The sequence below is a fragment of the Euprymna scolopes genome, chromosome 22 (assembly GCF_053919585.1).
Source record: "Euprymna scolopes isolate OS-2025 chromosome 22, ASM5391958v1, whole genome shotgun sequence".
In the NCBI taxonomy this organism is placed as follows: Eukaryota; Metazoa; Mollusca; class Cephalopoda; order Sepiida; family Sepiolidae; genus Euprymna; species Euprymna scolopes.
In genome coordinates this window covers 8,866,168-8,892,917 of record NC_136503.1, presented here as the reverse complement: position 1 = coordinate 8,892,917, position 26,750 = coordinate 8,866,168, and the positions used below count along the sequence as shown (strand labels likewise).

General features: G+C 32.8%; 1 protein-coding gene across 22 annotated transcripts in view; it reads left to right on the top strand.

Moving 5' to 3' along the window:
- The window catches only part of LOC145243881 (kinesin-like protein KIF13A), a 1,028,209-nt gene that overhangs the window by 752,040 nt on the left and 249,419 nt on the right, over positions 1–26,750 (top strand). For all 22 annotated transcript variants that reach the window (XM_080106966.1, XM_080106962.1, XM_080106977.1 and 19 more), the window contains one exon: positions 25,211–25,350. In XM_080106966.1, coding sequence (XP_079963092.1) covers positions 25,211–25,350 — 140 coding nt within the window. The remainder of the gene's footprint in view (positions 1–25,210; positions 25,351–26,750) is intronic.

Genomic DNA, 26,750 nt, shown 5'->3' with positions numbered 1-26,750 from the left:
CTAACAGGATGATTTCTTTTATTGTCTGTTCAACTTTATCTTAAAAAATATTAAAACTCTGTGTGTGTGTGTATGTATGTATGTATGTATATGTATATATATATATATATATATATATATATATATATATATATATATATATATATATATATATAATAAATTCCACAGCCAACAACGACAAAGATTCTGGTGGAGCACCTATGCCAAAAATTAGTATTTAACAAACTGAGGGTATAATTGTAAAAAAGCATCCAATTTTCTCTTATCAAATCCATCTGTGCCTCCTTTACCTAACAAGAATTTAAAATTGGTTAAAAAAGTATTGAAGTAGAAGGCTTTCTTACATCTAGGGATCTCTACTGTGAAGGGGTGGAATTTAGTTGCTTGTCGGGTTTGTTGGGGTATTTACGTCAAGGGGGTACAAGTGCTTGTAATTCGTCAGAGTATTCACCGTTAAAATACTTGTAGAACAGGCAGAGGGATGCAACATTTCGTCGATGGAACAGAGGCTGAAGCCTAGATGACAGCTCAGGACCTATTAGGTTGGCGACTCTCTTTTGAGCCTTGTCAAGGAGTGAGAGACAAGTAGCAGATGCACCAGCCCAAATGTGACAACAGTACTCCATACATGTGCGAATGGTGGCCCTATAGAGGTACAGGATACTTTCAGGCGTAAGTAGTTTTCTAGCACAGTAGAGAGAGCCCACCTTCTTCGCATCAGCCCTGGCAATGCTCTCAATGTATCTATTCCAGTTCATGTTCCCTGCAAACGTTAGGCCGAGGAGTTTAAAGGAAGTACTTTCGGGTAATGTCTTCTTGGCTATTGCTATTGGTGGTAGAGGTTTCTTGTAATTATTGAAGGAAACAAGCTTAGTCTTTGCAGCATTGAATATGACCATCCATTTTTGTCCCCATTCCACTACAGGTTGGAGGTTATCTTCTCGTGTTTCTGCCATTTCCTTAGATGTTTTCATTTGTTTCCCCCCTCGTGCCTGTTATAGAGAATTGTGTCATCAGCAAATATACCCATCTCCGAAACAATTTTATCAGGGAGGTCATTTATGAATATCAGGAATAATAAAGGTCCAATGATAGACTGTTGAGGTACTCCCACATTTATATCATATTGTTTAGATGTACGACCGTCGAGGACAACCTAGATTTTGAAGTGGCTCACTTTGAAACCTACATGTGCAAATAAACTCATACCCTTCATCTAAAAGCTCTTCCATTATAAGCATAGCCTGCCCTCTCAAAGTTATAACAAAAACTTTTGAAGTTTACTTTGTCAGACGAAATCTGAAGTTTGTGTTGAAACTCAGTCCAATCAGATCATCTTTTCTAGAAATCAATTTTTCCATCATTTAAAATGATGGCATTATTAAAAAAAAAAAAAAAAAAAAAAAATTAGGTGGGAGCATTTTTCTTGAATTTGGTTTTGTCCACCACCATGATATCAATTTAAGCAAGTTTGACATGTCAGTTCGAACAGTATAGAATAGATCTCACAAACTGCAACAGTTGTCTCACGAAAAATGTTAAGTTAAATTAATGTTTTGTTTATTTTCACTAGGATGCAATGCTTTGAATGTTAGCTTTGGAGCCTTGCATAACTTAGCATTTAAGGCAGGATCTTTGTCATATGCTTTGTGTAAATCAGACCAAGCTATATATCCTTCCTTAGAAAACAGGAAAATACAAATTTCTTTTTGTTCAGTAAACTATTACGAATATTTTTAACAAATAAACAATTAAAAAAAATATATATTTGGGGGAGGGGATTAAAAAAAGTTATATAATGATGTAAAATGTTAAAGGCATTCACATGAGCTGAATAATTGTCTGCAAAAATATTCCCTAAAAAATCCAGGATTTATAAGTTAAAAAATGCATATTAAAATTTCCCTCACCATTTATTGTTAATGAGGGACAGGTTTTAACAATTGATGGTACTGTTTTTTTTTTTTTTTTTTTTTAAGACACGTAATCATGAATACTATTATCTATATATATAAAAGCGAAAATGTATGTTTGTGTGTCTGCTAAAAACTTTCGACAGACACAACAAAAATTCACAAACTTGGTCTCATATGAAAGCCCCACGTTCTGGACGACAAATATCGAAAAATTGGCCCAAAGTGACCATCAGAGGTGCGTCAACTGATCGATTTTCTGCAAGGGGGGCCCCCAAAAAAAGTGACATTTTAATGTTAAACATTACATATTTTTAAATCGATTTATAACTGCCCCAAAAAATACGGCCGCTAACTCTTCTACATAAAGTATACACGCGACCGTTTATTTTGGGTCAACTTGTATTTAAAACTCGCTGAGTCATGTCACGTGATCTTGACGTCAGCAACCTCTAATGGCAGTTTTAATTTACAATTTACAAATTGTTATCGGTAAAAAAAAATTAATTAAAGCTAAACTATGAACTTCTACGCTATGGCAACGTTACCAAAGTTATTACCACATTCAAAATAGGTAGATACGATAGTTAAATGAAAAATAATAAGCCAAACATGCGAAGTAAAAAAAAAAAAAAAAAATATGCTTACAAAAAATATTAACGAACGAAGTTTTTAAAAATAAAAACAGCCAGACGCCATTTTCCAGTCTTGAGAGAGAGAGAGAGAGATGTCTAGACAGATTCGACAGGGGGGAGGGTCAACAACGCATGCGTCAGATGACGTCATGACCTGATTTACTTTAAATAGTTGATAAACCGAACAAACTTTATATATGCCTCTTAAGCATAGGTAGTTAAGGGTTGGTTCATTATCTAAACGTTTTGGGTTCGAATCGTGGTGTTAGGTGTCTTTTTTTTTCTTTTTTCGATTTTTTACATCTAAATATTGAACCCTGTATTATTTAAGCCATTTTTCACGTAACGTTCGTTCGTTTTTCTGTTTTAATTAGTGTTTCCCCCCCCCCCGCTTAATTAAAACGTTTTCTTTTCTTACTTCGCTTATAACAATGCTTACATCGTTGTCGTCGTCGTAACGCTCGACGACTTTCAAACATCTTTCACTTCTGGCTGGCCGATTTTATTTTCAGACTTCGCTTCAGGGGTTCGGCTTCGATCCTAACCCCCGGTTTCTTTTTTATTTAACACCACACACCCCTACAAACACCCGGGCAACGCCGGGTACCCCTCGCTAGTCTATATATATAAAAGGGAAAATGTATGTGTGTATGTATGTACGCTTTTCCTCGATGTCCACAAAAGGCTTCTTTTAAAGAAGCGCTTGCTCGGTTCACAACTTCTAAAAACTTTTTATATCATCTATAAATTGTAATATCTGTTATCCACGGAGCTCGCCTGTCTATTTAATTTTATTGACTTTCAAACGTTAATTATTCCACATTTCCCGCCTTGGCACGCGTTATATTCGGGTTTCGGTATAAAAAAAGCGAAACTCGACTCTAATCACAGGCCAAAAGCCAGTTGTCTCAAGAGAGCTAAGTAACGTTTGTTCAATGTCGACTTCGTCATATCAGACTGTAGCTTTCATTTCGCTCCTCCTAATAAACAGGGAGCAGGTTTTTAAAAACAAACAAACCGATTTATTCATCTCATTCAAAACTGTCCCACACAAAATAACTGAAGAATACCTATCGCCGTCACGTCAATCAAAAACGCGCACCTGTTTTTTTTTTTTTTTTGATACTTTACTATTTTCCAACTGCGCGTCGTGAAGGCTTCGTTTTTTTTTGTTTTTTTTTTCACATTTTGGGTTTTTTTTTCACATACCCCGAAAAACACCCGGGCAATGCCATGTACCCCTAGTCTATATATATAAAAGCGAAAATGTATGTATGTTTGTGTGTCTGCTAAAAACTTTCGACAGACTGAACAAAAATTCACAAATTTGGTCTCATATGAAAGCCCCATCCTTCGCCCGACAAATATCGAAAAATTGGCCAAAAACGTTAATTTTTTCAGCCTGAAATCAGCACTTTTCTACAGGGGGGGGGGGGGGGGCTCAGCAAAAACCGTCCTCATGATGAGATTGGTTCTACGCATGCGTCAGACGACGTCATAACCTAATTTAGTTTAAATATTTGAAGAACTGGCGCAATTTCATTTACGTCGTGTTAGCTCAGTTGGTTAGAGCATTGGGTCATTATCTAAAGGTTTTGGGTTCGAATCGTGGTGTGAGATGTCTTTTTTTTTTTTTTTTTTTGATTTTTTAAATTCTACCATTGAAGCAGGGTTATTTTAGCCATTTTTCACGTAACGTTCGTTTTTCTGTTTTGTTTTTTTTACTTCACTTATTCTTAGGTTTTCATTAACCCCCCCCCCTCCAAACCCGGCCGACCACACACACCCAAAAACACCCGGCCAACGCCGGGTATCCACCGATTTTTTAAATTTTAATATTGAAACAAGCTTATTTTAGCCATTTTTAATGTGTTTTTTTTTTTTTTCAGATTTTTTAAAGAAGTTTTAACGTTTGTTTTTCTGTTTTCTTTTTTGTTTTTGTTTCTCCGATTTTTACATTTAACATCGTTCGTTTGCCTTACGTTAGTTGTCTTTTGTGTTTTTTTTTGTTTTTTTTTCGATCTTTTTAAGTTTATACTTTTAAAAATATTTACTTCGCTTATTCTTATGTTTTGATTACCCCCCCCCCATGCTTTATTTTTCAGATAAGTTTTAACGTTCGTTTTTCTGTTTTCTTTTTTTGTTTTTTTTTTACTTCGCTTATTCTTATGTTTTGATTAACACCCCCACCTCCGCCCGAGTACACACACCTCCAAACACTCGGGCAACGCCGGGTACCCCCCCTAGTTCCTTTATAAAATTCATCATTTTCATTTGCACCAGCATACTTTCTTCCATGAAATTGTGTGTGTGTGTGTGTATGTGATTTTTTAGATACATTTCATCAACTAATAAAACACAGTCCTTGGAAAGATCATCTTCTTCCAGGAGTGATTTCGCTGCTTTAATTGATCCCACACCACCTCTTTGCATCTTTTCTAATAAACAAAAAGATGGTAATGGAAATATCTCCAGAAGTAATTTTTAAGAGACATATATTAGGTTTGCAAAAAATGGAGGAGGGCCTTTTGGTTTATAATGTTGTCTTTTTTGTAACTCGTTTAAAATTGAGTATGACTCTTCTTCCAGTATGTTTTTGATGTAGATCAGAAAATTTTCTAACATGCTAAATTTAGAAGTTTAGCATTATTTTCATGTATGAACCATTTTTGTAATGGCATGGGTTTTTCTTTACATTGGAGATGGACATGAAGTGTTTGGTCAATATGAATGCATTCTTTTATAGATGGAAGCTCAAAGACTTTTCTATAAATTTTTAATTTCAAAACCAAAGGGACAACATTTCCCAGTCAATTAGGGAAAATCTGGTACAGAGTTGAAAGAAAATCTTGTAATTCATCTTTTCAATCCATCATTGCTTTGGGGGTTTCCTAAAATTTGTTTGAGTCTACAAAAGAGACGGCTTATTTGTTCTGAATGTATTTTGGTATTGGTTATAAAGTTTGTATACAAAAGATGGTTAATAAATGTGTGGCATTTGGTTGTTCTAATGGATATGATATGAACAGCGAAAAGATTTTCACATTGAATTTTCCAAAAGGAAAAGAAAATCTTATTGAAAAATGGATATTTATTAATCAAAATAATTGGTTCCCTACAAAAGACTTCAGTTTTTTGCATCCAACATTTTGAGAGTAAATTTATTTTGAAAGGAAAAAGAAACCAATTGAATTGGAATTTACAACCAATAAAACTATCTCTTTCGCCGACTCCAGCAAAAATATCATCAAAAACTTTAAAATTCAATAAATGAATGAGCAAAAATATATAATATGGAGTTTCAAAAAACAAAACATGGCTTACACAATTGAAAATCATTTAAACTAAATCACTTTGCTTGTTTATTTATTGTTTTAATTTTCAAAACAAAAAGTGCAAACATGCATTTTATTGTTGAAAACCTGTTTAGAAATTAAAATGTGTTCTGATAAATTCTCTGGAAATTTATAAAATTCAACAGATGTAATTCTTAAAGTTATGCCCCGTTTAACTTATTTAATTACCTAAGCAGTCAATCTGTTTTTAGTTACGATTTCAATCAGCCTGTTACAAATCAGTCTGTAACGTGACATGTGGGGGTCATATTTATGAATGAGCTTTGAAATACTATCTCTCCTCACTCGAGAAATTCATTGGAAATAAAGATTTAAAAGATTAAATTTACTTAAAAAAAAATTTTCTTCACCTAACACAATTACAGTCATATATCTTGAAAATGCTTATTTAAATTTATATTTTATATTCTAGGCCTAAACTTTTATTGCTACTGCTGCTTTAGTATCATTAGTCTGGGCTAATATTCAAGAGGTGAAATTATTTGGGTCATCCGTAACTATAAAAATACTAGACTTTTTGCCCATTAAAAAAGGTAAAAAGTTATGGGGTGTTGACTTATAATTAATGCTTTATTCCAAATTGATGGCTGAATATGGGTAAATTTGTGCTCATTTTTACATTAAATATTAATCGCCATTAATCCCTAACTGTGCATCGAAAGGATACCATAATACTTATTTGTTGCACCGTATCAAAACATCTGTTCATACAAAATTTCAGCAGATCACTCCAGTACTATCTAAGAAATTGTAGAATGGACAGACTAAACGCAGTATATAGATTTTAGAGTGTAAAGACGATTGTTGAATTATTTTGAAAAAAAAAAAATTCAGACAATTAGTTTATTACTTCCGTTTAAGAAAACTATTTCTTCCTCTTGACATTGTAGAAAACAAATAAAAATCAGTCATGTTTTCTTGTCAGATATTAATCTCAATCGTTGATTATATTATGATCTGTTGACTTGAGAGCAGAATGTTGTTTTTCTTTTTCATGTTTACAAAGCAAATTAATGTCTGCTTCTATGGAAGCATTGAGGAGGAGGAGGAGTAAAAATGTCCACTTTCATGTCTTGACCGCGATTCCAAGCGTGTAACATTATTAGAAATCATTTTCAGTCAAAAAATATTAATTGCAACGTTCTATAATTCAAACAATCAGAAATTTACCACATTATGGATTTATATAAACCAATAAACAACAACAAAATTCTTAAGAATAATTTAATCTGTACATTTAGCAATGAAATATTTATTTCAGATTAAAGCGTGACTGACCATCAAACGTACTATTTTATTTCAACGTGACCGACGACCATCAAAAATACTATTTTATTTTGTTGTGCCTGACGACGAGCAAACGTCCTATTTTGTCGTGACCGACGACGACCAAACATCCTATTTCAGCGTATTACTGCTTAAAGTTCTATTTCTGTTTTCAGCATGACTGGCCAAAAAGAATGCTATTTCAGCCTGTATCACTATTGTCCGACAAAATTATTTTTTACGTGACTGATGGATGGACTGCAAATCTTGTGTTAGATGCATCTACCTATCTAAAATAAGATTTATGTTCAGTCTGGACATTTAACAATACAAATGCCATTTCAGATAGACCATAGCCTTGTTGATCAACAAAGCCTTCCACAGGTATGCACAGCTGCAACTAAAAAAGAAAAGGATAAGCATTCGTATTCATTTAGTTTATCACTGACTGACCAGAAATCGGATGCGGAAAATCGTGACGTCTTTTTAGTCGAATGCTAATGTCCAGTCATTTTTATTTTAATCTTTATGCGCATGCTGAAAAAGCTTGTGTTTCTAATTCATACTTTCATGTTAGATAAAAAGATAACACGAATACGCACGTGTAGATGTGTATAAATATGCAATTTCAATTGGCTTACCTCGATTTGCTTTTACTTATTTCTTCATAATTGATTTCTGTTTTAGAATGCTATTTATTTCAACTTTTTCAACAAGGAACAACAGTAGACGTTAACAAATCTTTATTATTAATAATTTCTTATGCTCTGAGATTTACTTTACTTTATTAAAACGAACGGGTATTCTTCATATATGTCTATTGAATCGACATGTTTAGCAATAGTGACGCTTTAACTCTGATCACAGGGTAGATTGAAAATGTTGGTTAGAGAATAACAAAGAAAATAATGGTTAACTATTAGAAATTTGTATACGAAATACAGATTATTTTTATTTTATTGTTGCCTTGATTTCAAAGAATAAAAAGTTTTACAATAATCTTTTTCATATTCCATTGGTATCAATATAAAATTATTTTCTTAATATAAAGAAAAATCTTATATGTTGAAAGTGTTCCTGTGATTACATCCATTTTATTAGTGAATTAATTGGGTTAGTACGTAAAGTTTAAATGTGGACATTTTATGTTCAAATTAACCAAGGAACTTGTTGACTGGATTGCCGCGTTTAGAATTCTTTTTTAATTGCATTTGGTGAACTTAAATTTAATGCTTAACTCATCCAATGTCGTCATATGTTGACATAATATGAACGTAGAAAACTATTCTTTCATAATTTGATGAGCTTTTTTTGTTTTTTTTCGAGAAAAACAAATGGTCTTTCCTATGATTATAAAATTAAGACTTCATGTATTTGTCCTGGTGCTACTAAATTAGGCCAGTCTTAACATGCTGGCTTTTTTTTTTTATCTAAAATACACCAAACATTGATGTTATTGTTTTATTTTTTTTCCTTTCCCTTTGAAAAACTCAATTATGTTCTTCAAAGTTAAAAACAAAAGCAACAATTTTCCTATACAAAACACCCAAACCAAATACCATAATTAAATATTTAAATATATATAAAGAACTTTAAGTTTAAAAGTTTTTCCAAATTACTGGATTTGGCATTAAATAACCTCTAAATGGTTGATATGCCATAAAACAAAACCACCAAACCAATCATGTCTGTGTATTTTTTTGTATCAATAAAACCATTTTTTTTTTTCATTTTATTATTATTATTATTATTAGTAGTAGTAGTAGTAGTTGTGTAAATTTATATGTTCCTTTTATCGATGACTGAATTATCTTTTGTTTACCGTGAACTTAAAATATTATTCATATCAGTCTAGTGTGGAGAAAACTATATTTTACAAAAAAGAAATTAAAGATGTTTTTATTTTAATACTTGTATTTTGTTACAAGGTAAATTTAACATTTTTTTTTTTTTTTTTTTTGTTTAACATAATTAAAAATGATTTTTTAATCCATGGTTTGAAAATAAAACTAAAAAAGAAAAACTTTGGCAATATCATAAATATTAAATCTTTCTTTGTAACTGGATGAATTCATGATTTCAAACAGGAACCAACACGGAACAATGTAGAAACAAGGTCATCATCATCATCATTGTCTTTACGATTATATAAAAGTTACTTTTTGCGTGCATGTGAGTTCTTTCCTTATAGGTTTCGAAACGGTTGAGCCAATCTTGTGCAAATTTCACACATGTCTGGCAGTGTTTTTAGATATATTTTGTACAGAAATTCATCCGATAAGTATCGAAAATCAAAAAAATCTGATCTTAAAAATAGTCTCTCTTATAGATAAAAAAAAAAAAAAAATAATTTTTACAGGGGAATATTTTACATTACACCGACCAAAGGAAATAATAAAATTGCAGCAAATCATTTCTTCTTAAAAAAAAGCAGTCATCTGGAGATACAGCTTAGTGGTATATCATTCAACTACAGATCGAATGATCCCCTGTTCAAGCCCGAGTGTACCTCACCATTTTACTTTAACTTTTTCTGATTAATAAGTTCAATTTACGATAAGAGGTACCATTTAAAATTTGTGCAAATCATTTCTTTGTTGGTATATTTTAAAAGTAAACATTAATCAGAAATTATTTTTCCAGGGTGTTCATCGTCAAGCCCAAATATCAGCTGACGTGATATTGTAAACATACACAGATAGAATTTGATGAACAACATTATTTTTTTTTTAATTTTATTTATTTTTTTGTGAATTAGTCCACCAGCCAAATTATTCCTCGTAATATATAATAATCAATAAAAGATTGGTTCTATAATAATACATATGCAATCTGTATAAATTAAAATATCATGTTTAAGCATGTTGTATGATCGGGCAATGTTGGACGTCTAGCTAGTTATTATTATATGGAGTATTATAATGAAAATGTTTATATTGTGGAATCAAATTAAAGTTTTAAAGCAGACATTTATTTTTAAAAAATCTGTTTTCTGGCATATTTATTTTAATTGAATGTAGAAACGCAATATTATCACGATTTAGTGATTGCTTTAGTTTGCCTGTTTTATGACATGTCAACCATTTTGAAGTTATTTATTGCTGAAACAGCTTATCTATTGTAAGTAGTTGATTGCATACGATTCGATGACCGCAGCCTACAATTGCAACCATGGTGGAATTTTGTATTTAGCATGGTAAATCTGATAAGATTTGAACTCTGTATTACCAGTTCCATAGTCTGGAACAGAATCCATTAAGCGATCACACACTCTCTTAAGTCATGTTTACTTGACCACCAAAAAATCTATGCAATAATTGCTTTAATACTATTTCTCAGCCTACTTAGCTGTTGTACCCCCCCCCCTTGAAACTAAAGTAAAAGTAAGAACAGGTCTTCTTAACATCCACAGTCAATCTTTTTTCCCTTTTTTTTTTATATCAGTTTGTTCAAGTTGGGGATGGAGCATCATACCGGATGCCAAATATTCACTCGCTAACTCAGGTATTCCAACCGTGAGATCTTAAGATTCTGACCGCTTCTTAAAGTGCAATTGTTTGAATCTCTCTTGCACTTAGTTCGCCGGGTATATTTTGCCAGGTAGTTTTTGAAATTCTTTTTCATGAGTCCAGTTGCTCCTATAATTACTGGAATGATGGCGATCTTCCTAAGATTCCAGTTTCTTTTCATATCATACATAAGACGTTGATATTTTGTTATCTTTTTTCTTTCCACTCTGTTTAACCCAGCATCATTGGAAGACACTAACTTCTACTAAGGTTGCTTCTTTCCTTCATATCCCATATCTATAGTATATATAGGATAGTGATTAAAATTGTATTTCAAACTTAAGCATAACAGACCAATGTAAATGCTATTTCAATGACAGATCGGAGAATACTATTTCAAACTTAAGCATGACAATTGATGCACAATTCAAGCTCTGCATTTTGCAATGAATCTCTTAATTAAAACAAATCTGACAGACCACAGAAAATATTTATTTTTTCAAACTTAATCATGATAAATCCCATCAATAAATAAATTTTCTTTTAGAGATGCATCTAAAATAAAATGGGTGTTTAGCAGGAAGCATGATAGACCAACAGACCAAGCTTTTTCTAGAAATGCGTTGACGTATCTAAAAATAGAAAACATCTCTTGTTACCGTAGCGATCTGATAATGTTGGTCATATTTCTTGGCAGTAGCAAGCAACCATGTCTATACAACATATTGGTTGTAGTCTGCTGAAAGCTTGCGGCCAAGTCGGCTCCACACCGGCTGTGTTCCATTGAGGCTATACAAACAGATGGAGAATGGAAGTAGCCATGAGCATCACACGTTGGACCCAACAAGCACGGAAATAGAAATTAGATTTGATTCTGAGAAAATAGCAAGCTGATTTTGTTTTTGCCAACACATAAGAACAGCTGTAAAGACCAATCTGCAATGTGTTTCGTCTTTTTTATCTTTCATTCCGATTTGCTTTTCACAATTTCCCTCTCTCTGTCTTTTTAATCCCACACGCCATTTTTATCTGCTTACGGCTTACAAAATATTGAAACACTAGTTCTCATCAGATCTCCAAAGTTAAGCAGCACTGAGCCTGGTCAGTACTTGAATGGGCAAATCCTTTAGAATATCAGGTGCCACAAGTTTGGAAGTGGAAGCAGCTCTAAAATAGCATGTCATTAATGCTCTATCTTTTAGCCAAAGTTAAGCAACAATGAGCCTGATGAGTATTTAGATAGGTGACCATTATTGTGCAAGGTATGAATATTCCCTCTTTCTCAGCTATCGTTTGAATAGTAGGGTAGACTAGAATTAGTAAGACAAGTAATTTTTCTTTATTCTATTGCAATAATCTATAAATATAAAAGCGAAAATGTATGTATGTTTGTGTGTCCGCTAAAAACTTTCGACAGACAGAAAAATTAACAAACTTGGTATCATATTGAAGCTCCATCCTTCGCCCGAAAAATATGGAGAAATTGGCCAAAAACGTTAATTTTTTCACCCCGAAATCGATAATTTTCTACGGTCAACAAAAACCGTCCTATGCGTCAGATGACGTCATGACCTGATTTACTTTAAATAGTTGAAGAACTGACTAAATTTCATGTACATCGTGTTAGCTCAGTTGGTTAGTGCGTTGGGTCATTATCTAAACGTTTTGTGTTCGAATCGTGGTGTGGGATGTCTTCTTTTCTTTCATTTTTTTTCGATTTTTTAAATTTAAATATTGAACCAGTGTTATTTAAGCCATTTTTCACGTAACGTTCGTTTTTCTGTTTTTTTTTTTTTTTTTTTTTTTTTAATTCACTTATTCTTAGGTTTTCATTAACACCCTACCCCCGATCATACACCCAAAAACACCCGGGTACCTACAGATTTTTTAAATTTTAATATCGAAACAGGCTTATTTAAGCCATTTTTAACGTGTTTGTTTTTGTTTTTTTACGTTCGTTTTTCTGTTTTCTTTTTGTTTTTGTTTTTTTGATTTTTACATTTAACATTGTTCATTTGCCTTACATTAGTTTTTTTTGTGTTTTTTTTTTTGTTTTTTTTTACTTCGCTTTAATTTACCCGACTTTTACAAGCTATTTTCGAGATACTTTTTGATCGCCGCGTATCGGGGAAAACAGAAACTGGCTTCGAGCGCAAAACTAGGTCAAACATCATGCAACTTGACGTTGTCGCACCTGCTAATTTTGGTTTATAAACGTCAGCTTAACACACTTATCAATTCATCTGATCCTGTGGTCGAGATGGTTAGGTCGCAGGGGGTTTTTTTTTTCCATTTCCTTTCCACCTCCGTCAAAAATTCGGAGTTCAAGCCTACCTTTCTACTAAAACTATTTTTTTTCTTTTACACCTCCAAACAACCAGCCAACGTTTTTTTTTTTTTTTTTTAACAGGGTTGTTTTAATCTACGCCCCCCCACACACAACACACACACCTCCAAACACCCGGACAACGCCGGGTACCCCAGCTAGACTATATATATATAAAAGGCAAAATGTGTGACCATTTTGTGTATGTCTCGCAAAGGTTTTTTTCGCACACGCTCCCGAGGTCGTTATGATCGTTTAGAACTGTTTATATACCCACTAGATAATAATATCTAGGATTTGGGAACGCGTGTAGCGTCTAGATTTATTTACGTCAATTTTTACAAAATTATTGCTATTTTGGCTTCTAACGTGTTGATTTCGCTTTTTCGTATAAAAAAGCAAAACTAATTCAAAGCTAAGGCGGTGTTTCCGGCAATCGCACCGGGGAAACGTCCAGAAACAATCAGCTTTGATCAATGTAAGGACAAACTCCTCTTATATCAGACAATTGCTATTCAATCTGGACAATGGGGAGCTGGGTTCCCCCTTCCCAACATCTGTTGGGGGGGGGGAAACAGTCAAAGTTGGGTAAACAAACCCAAGTTAACTGCGTGACTTCTATTTGACCTCATAAATTAGGTCAAATGGAAGCAACAGAGTTAACTTTTATTGCGGCCACCTGTCTTTAATACTTAAATAAATGAATTCAAACGTGTCTCCGTTGTATGTCGCAGTGGCCCAATAGTTAATGTCGCACGTTTTTTTTTTTTTTTTTTTTCTCACACTTTAATTTCCAACTTTGCCTCAAGGGTTCGGGTTCGATCCTCATAGTCACCTAACAAAACTTTTTTATTTTTTATTCCCCCCCCCCCGGAGTTTGGATTTACCCAAAACCACACACACCTCAAAGCACCTGGGCATCGCCGGATACCCCCCGCTAGTCTATATATATAAAAGGCAAAATGTGTGTGATCATTTTGTGTATAACTCGCAAAGGCTTTCTTCGCAGACGCTCGGGGGGGGGGTACTATCACTTAGAACTGTTTATATACCCCCTAGATAATAATAATATCTACGTTGATTTTTACAAAATTATTGCTATTTCAGCCCGTCTTGTGTTCGTTCAGCTTTTTTGTATAAAAAGCGAAACTAATTCAAAGCTAAGGGTCTGTTCCCAGCATTCGCACCGGGAAACGTCCAGAAGCAATCAGCTTTGATCAATGTGGGGCCAAACTCCTTATATCAGACAATTGCTATTCAATCTGGACAATGGGGAGCTGGTCCCCCCCCCCCAAACATCTTGGGGAATTGAGTAAACAAACCCAAATGCTGCCCCGCAACAAAAGTCAACTGCGCGACTTATTTGACCTCATTAATGAGGTCAAATAGATGCAACAGAGTTAACTTTTATTGCAGCCATGTGTCAATTCTGTTTTTAATACTTAAATAAATAAATTCAAATGTGTTTCCGTTACTATTTCGCAGTGGCCCAATGGTTAACGTCGCACGTTTTTTTTTCACACTTTAATTTCCAACTTTGCCTCAAAGGTTCGGGTTCGATCCTCATAAACTTTTTTTTTTATTTTAAACCCCCCCGCCCTCCGGAGTTTTGATTTACCCAAAACCACACACGCCTTCAAACACCTGGGCAACGCCGGGTAACCCCCGCTAGTAGTAAATAAAAATAATTCAAGGTGTATTTATCCAAGTTATACAAGATAACACACGAACGCAAGATCTTACCTAATCTATATATTAATACAATTGCGTGTATTATTTTCTGTGTCACACTTACATCGGGATTGTTTAATCATATACTTCCATTTCTTGTCATAAATAATTTTACTAAGAATTCTCCAGAAGTTTTAGTTTCGGTTTCAGCTGATAGCACTTCGGTCATCTATTTATTTTTTTTTTTTTTTGGAAAGAAATTTATCAAAAATTCTTCATAAGTTTTGGTTTTAATTATGGCTGAAAGAACTCAAGGTGTGTATGTGTGTGTGTGTGTGTGTGTGTGTGTGTGTATATATATATATATATATATATATATATATACATACACACACACATGTATACATATATTTTTTCAGAAGTTTTTATTTTGGTTTCGATTCAAGCTAATGCACCTAAGTCATATCGATATATATTTTTTTATTTTTGAAATCGCAAATATATAAAATTCGATAAAGCATTAACTCTATAATAAAATATACGAAATCTGCAAGAATTAAAATATCATATTTAAGCGTACTTTACAACCGGGCTTTTGCCAGGCATTCGTGCTAGTTTAGATAAATACTTTTGCAGTTTTAACAAAAAAGCTACAATAATATCAGAGCGTCTCCATTTACGCTGAACATCTACAGAATGCCAACATCAATATATCATATATGAATGAGTCCTCTGTAGAATTTATATGGCTTGTATAAAGACAAATAATTTTTATGATTTGATAAATTGTTCAAATGCAAATTCATATGAATCAGCATGATGCAATTTTTTTTATTTCTGTTATTGATGTTGAATTCCTCGAATCTTTCTTGAATCAAGTACTTATAGAAGGGACCACATGAAGGTTGCCAACATCCATGCATGAAAGTGGCATTTATGGGACTGATTGGATTTGAACTTGGCACCTTTCAGATTGTCAATTTAAATCATTATTCATTTGACTATGATCACCATGGAAATTTACATTGATAAAACAATAAGTTGCTGTCTCATTTTATTAGAATTGCCAGTGATTGTCTACAATTTTTATGGCTGGGTTCTTTTTTTTTTTTCTTTGGAATTTTTTAAATGCAATCACTTAAGTACATTTTCCAGTCAGGGGATTTTTTTCCTAGACACCAAAATCAACAAAATCTTATGCCATTTTTGAAATTACATTCCCCTGTTGACTGCGATATGTTGCTGGTCCTGTGCAGTTCTAGGAGGTCCACCCTCAAGCTTTACCTTCTCTCTTTTAGTTCATTGCTAATAGCTTGAGGCGTCCCTATTGGGGAAGGCTGATGGGACTCCCCAAGAATTTTCTCTAGGCTAGAGTGCTGCTCCTCTGGGCACTTCAATCTGACTATCCAACCCATTGTAACATGACTGTTACATTTTAGTAATTCATAAAAATAAAACTGGAAATAAATAAATAAAAATCCAGGTCAGCATTTTTTCTTGACAAAAGTTTTTATTTCTGTTACATTCGACACCACTTAAAGTCTCTCGCTGCCACCTTCCCATTTTAGCCTGATATGCATTTCTTTCTTCCGACCGCATGCTGGGCACAGCTGGACCATTCTCATCTTTGCTTTTCATGTCCATCTCCTTCAACATCAACTTTCTTTCTCCTCGAGCACGTGCAGCATTTTTTCTCTTTTTTTTTTTTTTTTACATAGGCATCACCACTTATCAAGGCCAAGAGGCCACTCAAGGATAAGAGTTAGAGAGTGTACAGTAGACAATTGGACAATATAGTAATCGTTAGTAATGGAAATTCAGTAAATTTGTTAACTTATATGGAACGGCTCATCAAAAACTTGTTTACATTAAACTTGAAGAAAACCATATTATAGTCAGCTGGAAAGCAGGAAAACGGAAGACAATCCACTTGCCATGAAAATAACTATAAAGCAGAGAAAAACTAGTAACCTCTCTTCTATGAGAAAGAGGTTGCAGAGAAGAGAAAAGGACATCCCCTACGAGGCTACAAAGTCTATTTTGAACTCTCTTTGCAAGCCAGCCATCCTTCGCTTCTGCTGATATTTTCCTACACACTCATATGCACTATTACACCTTGTGTCACATCTTCCTGCCACAGAAGAGAAGTAAATACCCAGTTAAGAACATTTTAAGATGATAAAAAGGAAAAAAATTGAAAAAGTTGTTCAATTTTTAGAATGAGGTTTTTAGTTTGCTATGTATGTTTCAGGTAAAATGATTAAATTATACACTAGCAGCAGAGAGACCTGACGTTGCTAACAATTTAATGAGGGACATAATGTCCTTTTTCACTATGTATTACTTCTTTTTATTTTTTGTTTACTGTTCTTGGTTTTGCCCTCTGATATAGTCGGGAGAAACTGACATTTTTAGAAATATTAAAATCAGCCATATGTATTTTAAGGGGGTTTTATCCCTATAACGGCTATAGATAATGCATAAGATTTGGCGCATGGAGGGGCACACACAGATTCAGGACTACTTCCATTTTTTTCCTAAAGAATTTTTTACATATGATTTCAAATAGAATATAATTTAAATTTTAAGGGAGGTTTTGCCCGCATAACTTCTGGTTGGAGAAAGGGGCGGGGGGCATTTTTATTGACTCTCCCATAAAATTCTGCATATAAATATTCTTTAAATTTTTATGTAGATTCTCTAGCTTTTCTTTCAGAAACACGCACACACACACACACACAAGAAAGATATGAGTAAAATTGCAACGTGTGTTCAATTAATCATATGCATTTACTCATTTAAACAACTTAGCGTTTCAGAATTGAATAACGTTTGAAGGGTTGTTATATTGTGAAACGACCAAAACTTTTCCATTCAGGATTCTCTTCTGGGCATTTTGTTTTTGACTAAATTTTTACTGAAACTAATATTTATTTGAATAAGGTTGAACCACTGGATGGAATCAAATTCAGGTTTGAATGATTAAGATGTTCTAATTCTAACTATTCAGCCACATGCTTAACATTTAGTTTATGATACCTCTGGTATCTCTTTCCATTGCAGTTGTCTGTATGTGTGTGTCTCCACAGAGAGGAACAGGCTGAACAGAAGTGGGGGTTAGTGTATGGGAGACAGGAAGGTAAAGATAGGTGGAAGTTTTAATAGAAGTATGTTATATTTTTACTCCGAAGCCACACCAGGTAACCCTGTTAGTTTGATATAAATAGTTGCATGTGACTTCCAATGGTATTAATTACCAATTAACTATTGTGTAGTCTAGATTATTAGGTCTCGTACCCACCTGGTTAGGACAATGCAATATTCCAGTTATGCTATACCAAGCTTGTATTTATATTGAAGTAACCATTGTTTTCATTGATTTTTGAGCTTTTGCTGTATCTTAATTACATTTTGTTATTCTACAATGAAGTTTTTTTTTCCTTTTATTATGGCATTATTGTTTAGGTTAGTTTAGAAGTTGATTTCTAAAAGTTGTCTAACACATGCCAACATGTCAAACAGGCATTAACGTGAATGAAATAAAAACAATCAAATTATATCTGTTCTATATGAACTCATTAAAACATTTCTGTTTTGAGTAGAACAGATGTAGGGAGTCTGGGTTTGATTCAGATTTTTATAACTGCTTACTCAAAGATGAAATTTTAAGGTGCAATTTTTTTTTTTTAATTTCAATTTGCATTTTTTAACCCAAAGTTATTTTATCAGCTGAATTGAGTATTGTTTAGAAAAAAAATATGAATCCAGTCCAATTTTTTTTTTTGGGGGGGGGGGGGGGGGCGATATTTTTTTAAAACTAAGTCAAGAGTTATTTTCAGCTGAGTGAGTTTCCAATTTTGACATGTGGTGTCAGTAATATTATCAGTAAAGTTTTCTTTTTAAACTGCTGTTGTATTGCTCGATTTATTTCAATATATTTGCATCACCATCTTAAACTCTGCCACTACGTCATCACAGATGAGGGACATTATAAATTCAATACAAGATTTTGCGGTTTAGATCTTTATCCCTGACCAGGATTAACTTTCTGTGAAACCCTGGCATGAAGTCACTCAAACTTGGAGCACTCGAGATGTGTTTGCTGAAGTCTGGTGGTAAAAAGAGGTCATTTTATTTTCTCATCTCTCAGTCATAACATAGCAGCCACACAAGATTTGTTCCCTCATCATCCCTCGATTAACCAACACTACTTCCGATAGCAGGAGTCCAATTTATTTTTCTGTTACTCTTCCACGTCTGAAATCAATTTATTATTTGCAGAAATGTTAGGTAGTAACTGAGACCGTCATCTAACTTTCTAAGAAAAAAAACAATGCAGCAATGAAGATTTATACCAAAGAAAAAGCTGTAAAAAGCAGTGATATTAAATATACAATCATAATTATGGCAAGATTATCTTCTGATGTACAAGGAGTGTCAAGTTCTTCTCTATAATTAATCAATGCTGTAAAGCAAACGGATAAATCTGGTCAAATATGAAACGTGCTGAAATGAAAATGTCACAGCTTGGCATTAAAAATTGGCCTTCATGCCTGATCGCAGATTGTACATGAACAAAATATGTGAACATCATTTGATTGTATTGATCTGTGACTTCTTTGTCATATAATGGCTTCATTCCGTCGGCAAACACCATGCATCAGGTTGCTGCTATTTATCTAACACCGACAAGCCATTGCCGCTCCTATTCCGAAAGATCTACCTTGCTAATGACTTGTGATGATTCTCCTTTTGTATTTGTTTTTTTTTGGGGGGGGGGGCTATGAGGCAAGAAACATTTTCCATGTGATCTTGTTCGAAAGAATCCATCACTGCCGAGAGGAAGAGAAAAAGATGAAGGAAATTGGCTGGCTTCATTGTCTTCTGTGCTTCTATCGTTATCGTGAACTGCTGCTGTCCAATCTCGGCAGGGCATTTGTCGCATGTTAACGCACTTTATTTCATTGATCTACTTCTTCAGCAACTCCGAAGCGTTTGCATGGTTTCCAAGTTATTGCTTAAAAAAAAAAAAAAAATAAAGAAGAAAAAGAAAATCATTCTCTGCAAACAAATGAAAATGCAGACAAAATCTATCGATGTCTTCTGCCCTCCTTTTTTTTTATAGGATTTGTAGGGGGAGAATAAAGTGAAATCATTACAATTCCAATAGTCCATACTTCCTATTAGAGCAGCAGATATTGAAAGGCTCGGATTGTGATATCAGTATTTATAGTTTTGTAGTGGGACACTGTAAGAATATAGGCTTCACTTGGTATTGGATCAGGCTAAATAATATACTGTTTTTATTTTGTTTTATTAGCCATGGCACACACACACACACACACTTCTCTCTTTCTCATTCATATGGGTTTGGTTTGTTTATTTGGTTTCCGACGCATCAACATCTTTGAACTTATGCAATGCTAAAAACACTATTTTCAACAATTCATTAATTTTGTGTTAGATGCTGAGACGACAAAACCATTGTTAAACAGTTCGTTAATATTTCATATTTAGATTATTTGAACTACTGTTTTCCTTTTGTAACATTTCAGCTGGTGTAACCTTCGACCTTCAGGTGTATTTTGTTTAACTCAGAACTATAAAATTTTGAGCTAAATCCTTTATTCAGTCTACTGTGTTAACTTGCTCTTATTTGGTCAGCTATTACCAACTAGAAGTTTGAAATTAATTTGTAATTGTTTTCTTAGCATTGTCTTCACCAAGGATTGAACCTTCGACCTCCAGAAGACTGTCACTTAGAACTGATTATTACTTAGCACGTCTATCTGTTGTGTTAGGTTAGTACAAGTGATACTAAGAATATAATAACAAATTACTTAAAACTTCTACCTGGTCATGGCTGACAGAATGAGAGAAAGATTAAATAAAGGGTTCCATTCGAAATTTCATGCAAATTCCTGAGTTAGACAAGACACATCTGAAGAAGGTTGGAGGTTACATCGGCTGAAATGTTGTGAGAATAACATCTAAGACGGAAACAGTAGTTCAAATAATTGATTTGCCTAAGCTCTAATATCAAAATTAACTTTGTTTACCTAAACTTGATTTATCTCCATCTGTTTTGAATTTGTTCAAAACGTTAACTCTCTCTCTCTATATATATATATATATATATACATACACACATATATATATATATATATATATATATATATATATATATATAGCTTAAATCTCAATTTTTGTTAAATTTATTTTCCCATTGTTGCAATACTGATACTGCTTGGTTTGCTTTTTTGTATGAGTTCAAGAAGTTTACCTAATTTGTTTATCTGTTTAGTGTAGTACTGATGATCATGGGTTTTCAGTCTCTCTTTTTAATCCAAATGATGAAACAACGTTCACATATAGAAGACAAAAATAGTTAAACTTAACTAAACTGGATCCACTTTTCATAAGCAAAACTTGTTTTTGGTTACTTGCTGGCCTCTACCTATCTATTAATACATGACGTCTGGTTTCGCTGTTAAAAAAAAAAAAAAAAAAAATTAAAAAAAGACAAGTAAATTAAAGGAAATCTCAAATCCACTATCTAGTCACATGACCAAAATCATCCAATGCAAGTAAGTGACATGCCACTCCTCCAACCCAAGCTTTCATGCTCTCTTCCCCATGTGCAAATATAATTTATTACATGTGGGAGTCGTTTGAGATGAAATTACTTATAAAATAGCTGTCAAGCTGGTAGAGTTTTTGTATGTTTTGTTCATCATAGTCATGTTCATCTTTTAATGGGTTCACTCTTCACACTACTTCCGTTCACTGGGACCATCATCGCTGATTTGTCAGTATATCGTCTGCTATCAATCATTTCATTGATGGTTCCATGACAATGCAATAATTGCAAAGAAAATAGGAAAGAGAAATGTTGCCTAAAAGAATAATGCAACAGCTTTTTGGATTTTTCTTCTTTTTATAAAGTGAAGCAATTACGTATAAGATAATATTTTTACAAGATCACAAAAATGTCAGTTGCTTAAATTAAAAAAGATTCCAAATTTTAGCTTGACATACCTGACATAAAACTTATTTAAAACTTAAACGTGTCAGAGCAACACAAATATTAAAACTACATGACAGAGCAACACAAATATTAAAACTTAAGCGTGACAGAGCAACACAAATATTAAAACTTAAGCGTGACAGAGCAACACAAATATTAAAACTTAAGCGTGACAGAGCAACACAACTATTAACACTTAAGCGTGACAGAGCAACACAACTATTAACACTTAAGCGTGACAGAGCAACACAACTATTAACACTTAAGCGTGACAGAGCAACACAAATATTAACACTTAAGCGTGACAGAGCAACACAAATATTAACACTTAAGCGTGACAGAGCAACACAAATATTAACACTTAAGCGTGACAGAGCAACACAAATATTAACACTTAAGCGTGACAGAGCAACACAAATATTAACACTTAAGCGTGACAGAGCAACACAAATATTAACACTTAAGCGTGACAGAGCAACACAAATATTAACACTTAAGCGTGACAGAGCAACACAAGTATTGGTGAGGGGACAATTCCAATTTTTCCCTCATTCGAATACAATTACTGATTCCAGTTCTTTTAAAACCTCTAATTTAGTTTTTTTTTTTTTTTTTTTTTATTATTTGGATTCCCATAAAAACCCATCTAATAATATGCGCATGTAAAAAATTATTTAAAACTTAAACATGTCAGAACAACACAAATATTTAAAACTTAAGCATGACAACGGCATGAATATTATATTGACAGAACAACACAAATGTTAGTGATGGACAATTCCAATATTTTTCTAGTTTCCGATAAAATTACCGATTCTGATACATTTACTGACTCCAATTCTTTTAAATCCTCTAAATATTTAGGAGTTTTTATTGTTTTTATTTTTCGATTACTGTAAGCATGTATTTTTGCAAATGTAAAAGAAATACACATGCAGCAATTATTAATAAATTTTCATTTTAATGATAGTTTAAATTCTATATATATCATTTTATCATTAGTATTAGAAATAGGAAATTAAATTCAAACAAGAAAACAACTTAAAAAAAAAAAACGATTAAAAAGTATTATTTTTAGAATCAAAAATCAGGTACAAATTTTCTGATTCCAATTCCAATAATTCCAATACGTCAAAAACTTGAGATTTTTTAAATTCTGAATTTCTATTAATCGTCCCAATATTAACAAATATTATTTCAAATTAAACATGACAATGACACAAATATTTCAACGTGACAGTGATAAACTATTTCTAACTTAATCTTAAAGATGATTGGGGGCATCTAAGATCAAAAGCATCTCTTGCACATTCCAAGATGCCACTTAAACTGAAGTGTAACACTCATAGATCGTCTCATGAAGATAAGGTGACACCATAAAAAAGTGATTGAAGCTAAAAGAGACGTTTCTTTTTTCATTATTTCTTTTTTAAATGGTTTTTGAAGTAAATATTTTTAGATGTCCGTCAATAGAAAGTCTTAACTCACTAATTCTAACAGTTCTGAGATTAATTCTATCTAAGGATTTTAGTGAGAGGAATTCTATTTATTATATAAGACCACTGTATGTTCTTGCAACTTGATTATAATTGTGTTTCTGAAATAGAAAAATCCCAATAAGTTACATGTATATGACTCTGTAGTATAATCATCCTTCACCTCCCGTTATGATTGCAATCTGGCATCCATACTTTTTCTCTCAGTTTTGTCATAGTCTGAATACACATTCACTTTGATGCAAATCAAAAACAAATAAAACAAGGTGATATCGGTTTTTAAATAGAATAAAGTTACAGAATGTACAAGCAAAAAAAAAAATTAATATATTTTGAAGGTCACGTGATAAAATAAGAGTGCATGCATGGAAAAGAAAGAGGAACTCTATTTTTTTTCTGATTATGATTTCGATTATGTGTATATTTTGCAATTGTAGTTGATATTTTCATCTTAACTCAAATACAAACAAATGAAGATAGATTTTAAGGATTTGATAAAAGACATCAGTTTATTTTCATAATGAGTTTTGTTAGTGGGTTTTTGTTTTCATTTTTTTTTTTGCTCCACAAAAGATTCTCTGTGAAAATTTTCACTTTAGTATTCACATAGACATAGAAATAAAGTATATTATGTTGCGTACAATTTATAATGCTTTAAAAAAAATTTCGCAAATCATATGCTTGCTTAAAATTGTATTATTGTCAACTGCAAAAAGTGACTTTACTCCACAGCTAAAAAAAAAAAAAAATTTATACAGAAGCAAGTACATTAAAAAAAAAATGACTTCAAACCACAACTGCAAAAAATTTTTTATACAATTAGAAGCAGATATGTTAAACTCAGTTTTTAAAAACTTTCTAACAAAATAAATTTTCACTTTTTTGGGGGTTTTGTTTTTGTGTACATAATTCATCACGTTTCTAAATAAACAATTTAAAAACTTGACATGAATTATGAAAAGGTATTGCACAAACAAAAAAAAGAAACATTTTTCTTTTGAATTATTTACATTCCAGAAATGATAATGCAATTAAGTTATCTTAAATAACGAGGTGACAGCAATTTTAGCTTAAAATATGTTCGATTGTATGGTTGTCTGGAAGAGATGTTTCGTGCTGATTATTTGGTGCTTGAAACAATGGCTGATCTATTTCATATTTGGAGGAAAGCTATGAAAAGTGAAGTTTTGTGGTAAATATTGCCATAGTCATCAATGGTTGTAGCACTGGAAAGATCACAGAAAGAAGAAACTTCCCCCTACTCAGTTTGTGAGAAAAGAATTTTGGATCTGATGAACTCGGAGTATGATTAAATCCAGACAGTATAGGGAGATATTTGAATAAAAATAGACATTGATGGTATCGACACATTTAAAAAAATGGATGAGAATTGTTGCGCAAGTAGGTGGTGGAAAGGTGATGGTGGTCAAATGGTTAATGATATGGACTCACAACTTGTTCCAACTTCGAATCCAGTTCATATCACAAAAAATCATTGTCACTTAGGATGTTGGCAACCTTCACATAGTCCATCCCATGAGTATCCAATGGCTTTCTAGAAAGAATTCTGACTAGAAAAATATCAGGGAAGCCAATGCCAACAATAGAATTTTTGGATTCGTACAATATGATGATTAGATTATGGACAGTTGTGGTAGCAAATTCAGACTTCAGAAAGAAGGATAAATAAAGACCTGGGAGGAGATAGGTTGCTTTGAAAGTCAATTTCTAAAAGTTGTTAAAAGCATGCCATCATGTAAAATGAATGTTAATCCAAATATGATAATGAATTTTAATTTGCTTATTTGTCACCACAAATATTGTTTGATATGAACATCTTGCAGAAGATTTGAAACATAAAATATGAACTTTTGCATGTGTGAATTGTTAACACCATTACGGGAATTACAATGAGATTTAATTTCATAATGAAAGGTTAATCCAAATATGTACAAATGTATGTAAAAATTTAAAACTTTCAAAAATTTAAATACTGTTTTATTATTTGCAGGAGCATACGTTGGTTGGCCGCACCGATGCAGCAGTTCAACAAGATATCCATCTCAGTGGTCTGGGCATTATGCCTGAACATTGTATTGTCGACATTGTCGGTAATAATGATGTCTACCTCAACCCACTCGAAGGAGCAAGGTAAGTTTTATCTGTTCATGTGCCAGGGATTCTTAACCCAGCCAAACTTCAACACCCACCCACTTCGGTTTATCGGGGAGGGACTAGCTTTTGTAAACAAACCATTGCGTTTGTATATTTTAATCACAATGCAATGAATTCTTCCACATTTATTCAACAAATTGTATATTTTATAAAGAATGCAAACTTCCAAATCGACATCGAAGTAATTTTGAAAAGAGTGGAAGTTTGGTCACGATTAATCGAGCATAAATTTATGTAAGATTTTCAATGTCAACTCATATAGCATCTAAATTAATCAAACGTTTCTTCTGACTAGGGCGTTTTATTTGTTATTGTTATGCCATGTTATTGACAATATAATAATACACTTCACTACAACTTATCTAAAACCCAGACGACTCGTAATATTAAACATCTTTAAATAAAAAGAAATTAAAATCAGCTAGGATATAGCTGCTTTTAGATTGAAAATTATAGTAGAATGTATCTACCTTGTGTGCAAACAAATAAAAAAAATAGAAAATAAAATGATTACATTGCATCCCAGGTAAATACAGTTAACATGTATTAAGTTTTAGTTTATATATTTTTAGTTTTAAAAGAAATCCTACATAATTTTTTTTGCACTCTGTTAAGTAAGGGGACAAAAATAAAACTAAAGAGGCCTCCAGAGTGCTGCAGAAACAGCTCTTCTGGTGAGAAGAGACAAACTCCTTGCACCCTGATTTCAGCATTCTTTTCTTAATTAGTCATTAACAAAAGTTTAAAGGAAGAATATAATATAGTTTTTAATATTTTATGGTATTACATAATGTAATGACTAGAGCTATGACAACAGCATATTCTTTTCGTTGTTTTGACTCTCTAGTGTGTATCTTTTGATATCTTATATGCTTTTATATAGAGTGATGTGGTTCTCGGTTGATTAACTGTGTCGGATATATACTCGAGAGTCAAAACAATGAAAAGAATATTCTGTTGTCATAGTAATGACATATTGCTGTTGCATCAGCCATTATTAATTCAGGGTTTATGAGCTTAGTGTTTTTGTCATCCTTTATTTAGGAGCTATTTTGATGATTGGTGTGCCGTGAGTGAAGTTTAAACTATATGTATAAAAAAAGGTGAATGGTTCAAATAAGAGATCTATATTCATCATAAATGTGTCTTAGATGTGAGAAAGGCTCTAATTTGGAAGTGTGACCTCATAACAGATCAAAAAGTCCAGATGTCAATGTAATGAATTCTATTGTTTATTGTTATGGCAACTTCAATAGGAATGTGATTTTGGACATAAAATCCTTTAAAAGTTTCATTATGAAAGTTTTTAACAATATCTCTCAAGTCATGTAAAAGGTGTCTAAGCCATTGTGTTCCTGTTCACATTAAACATCTTA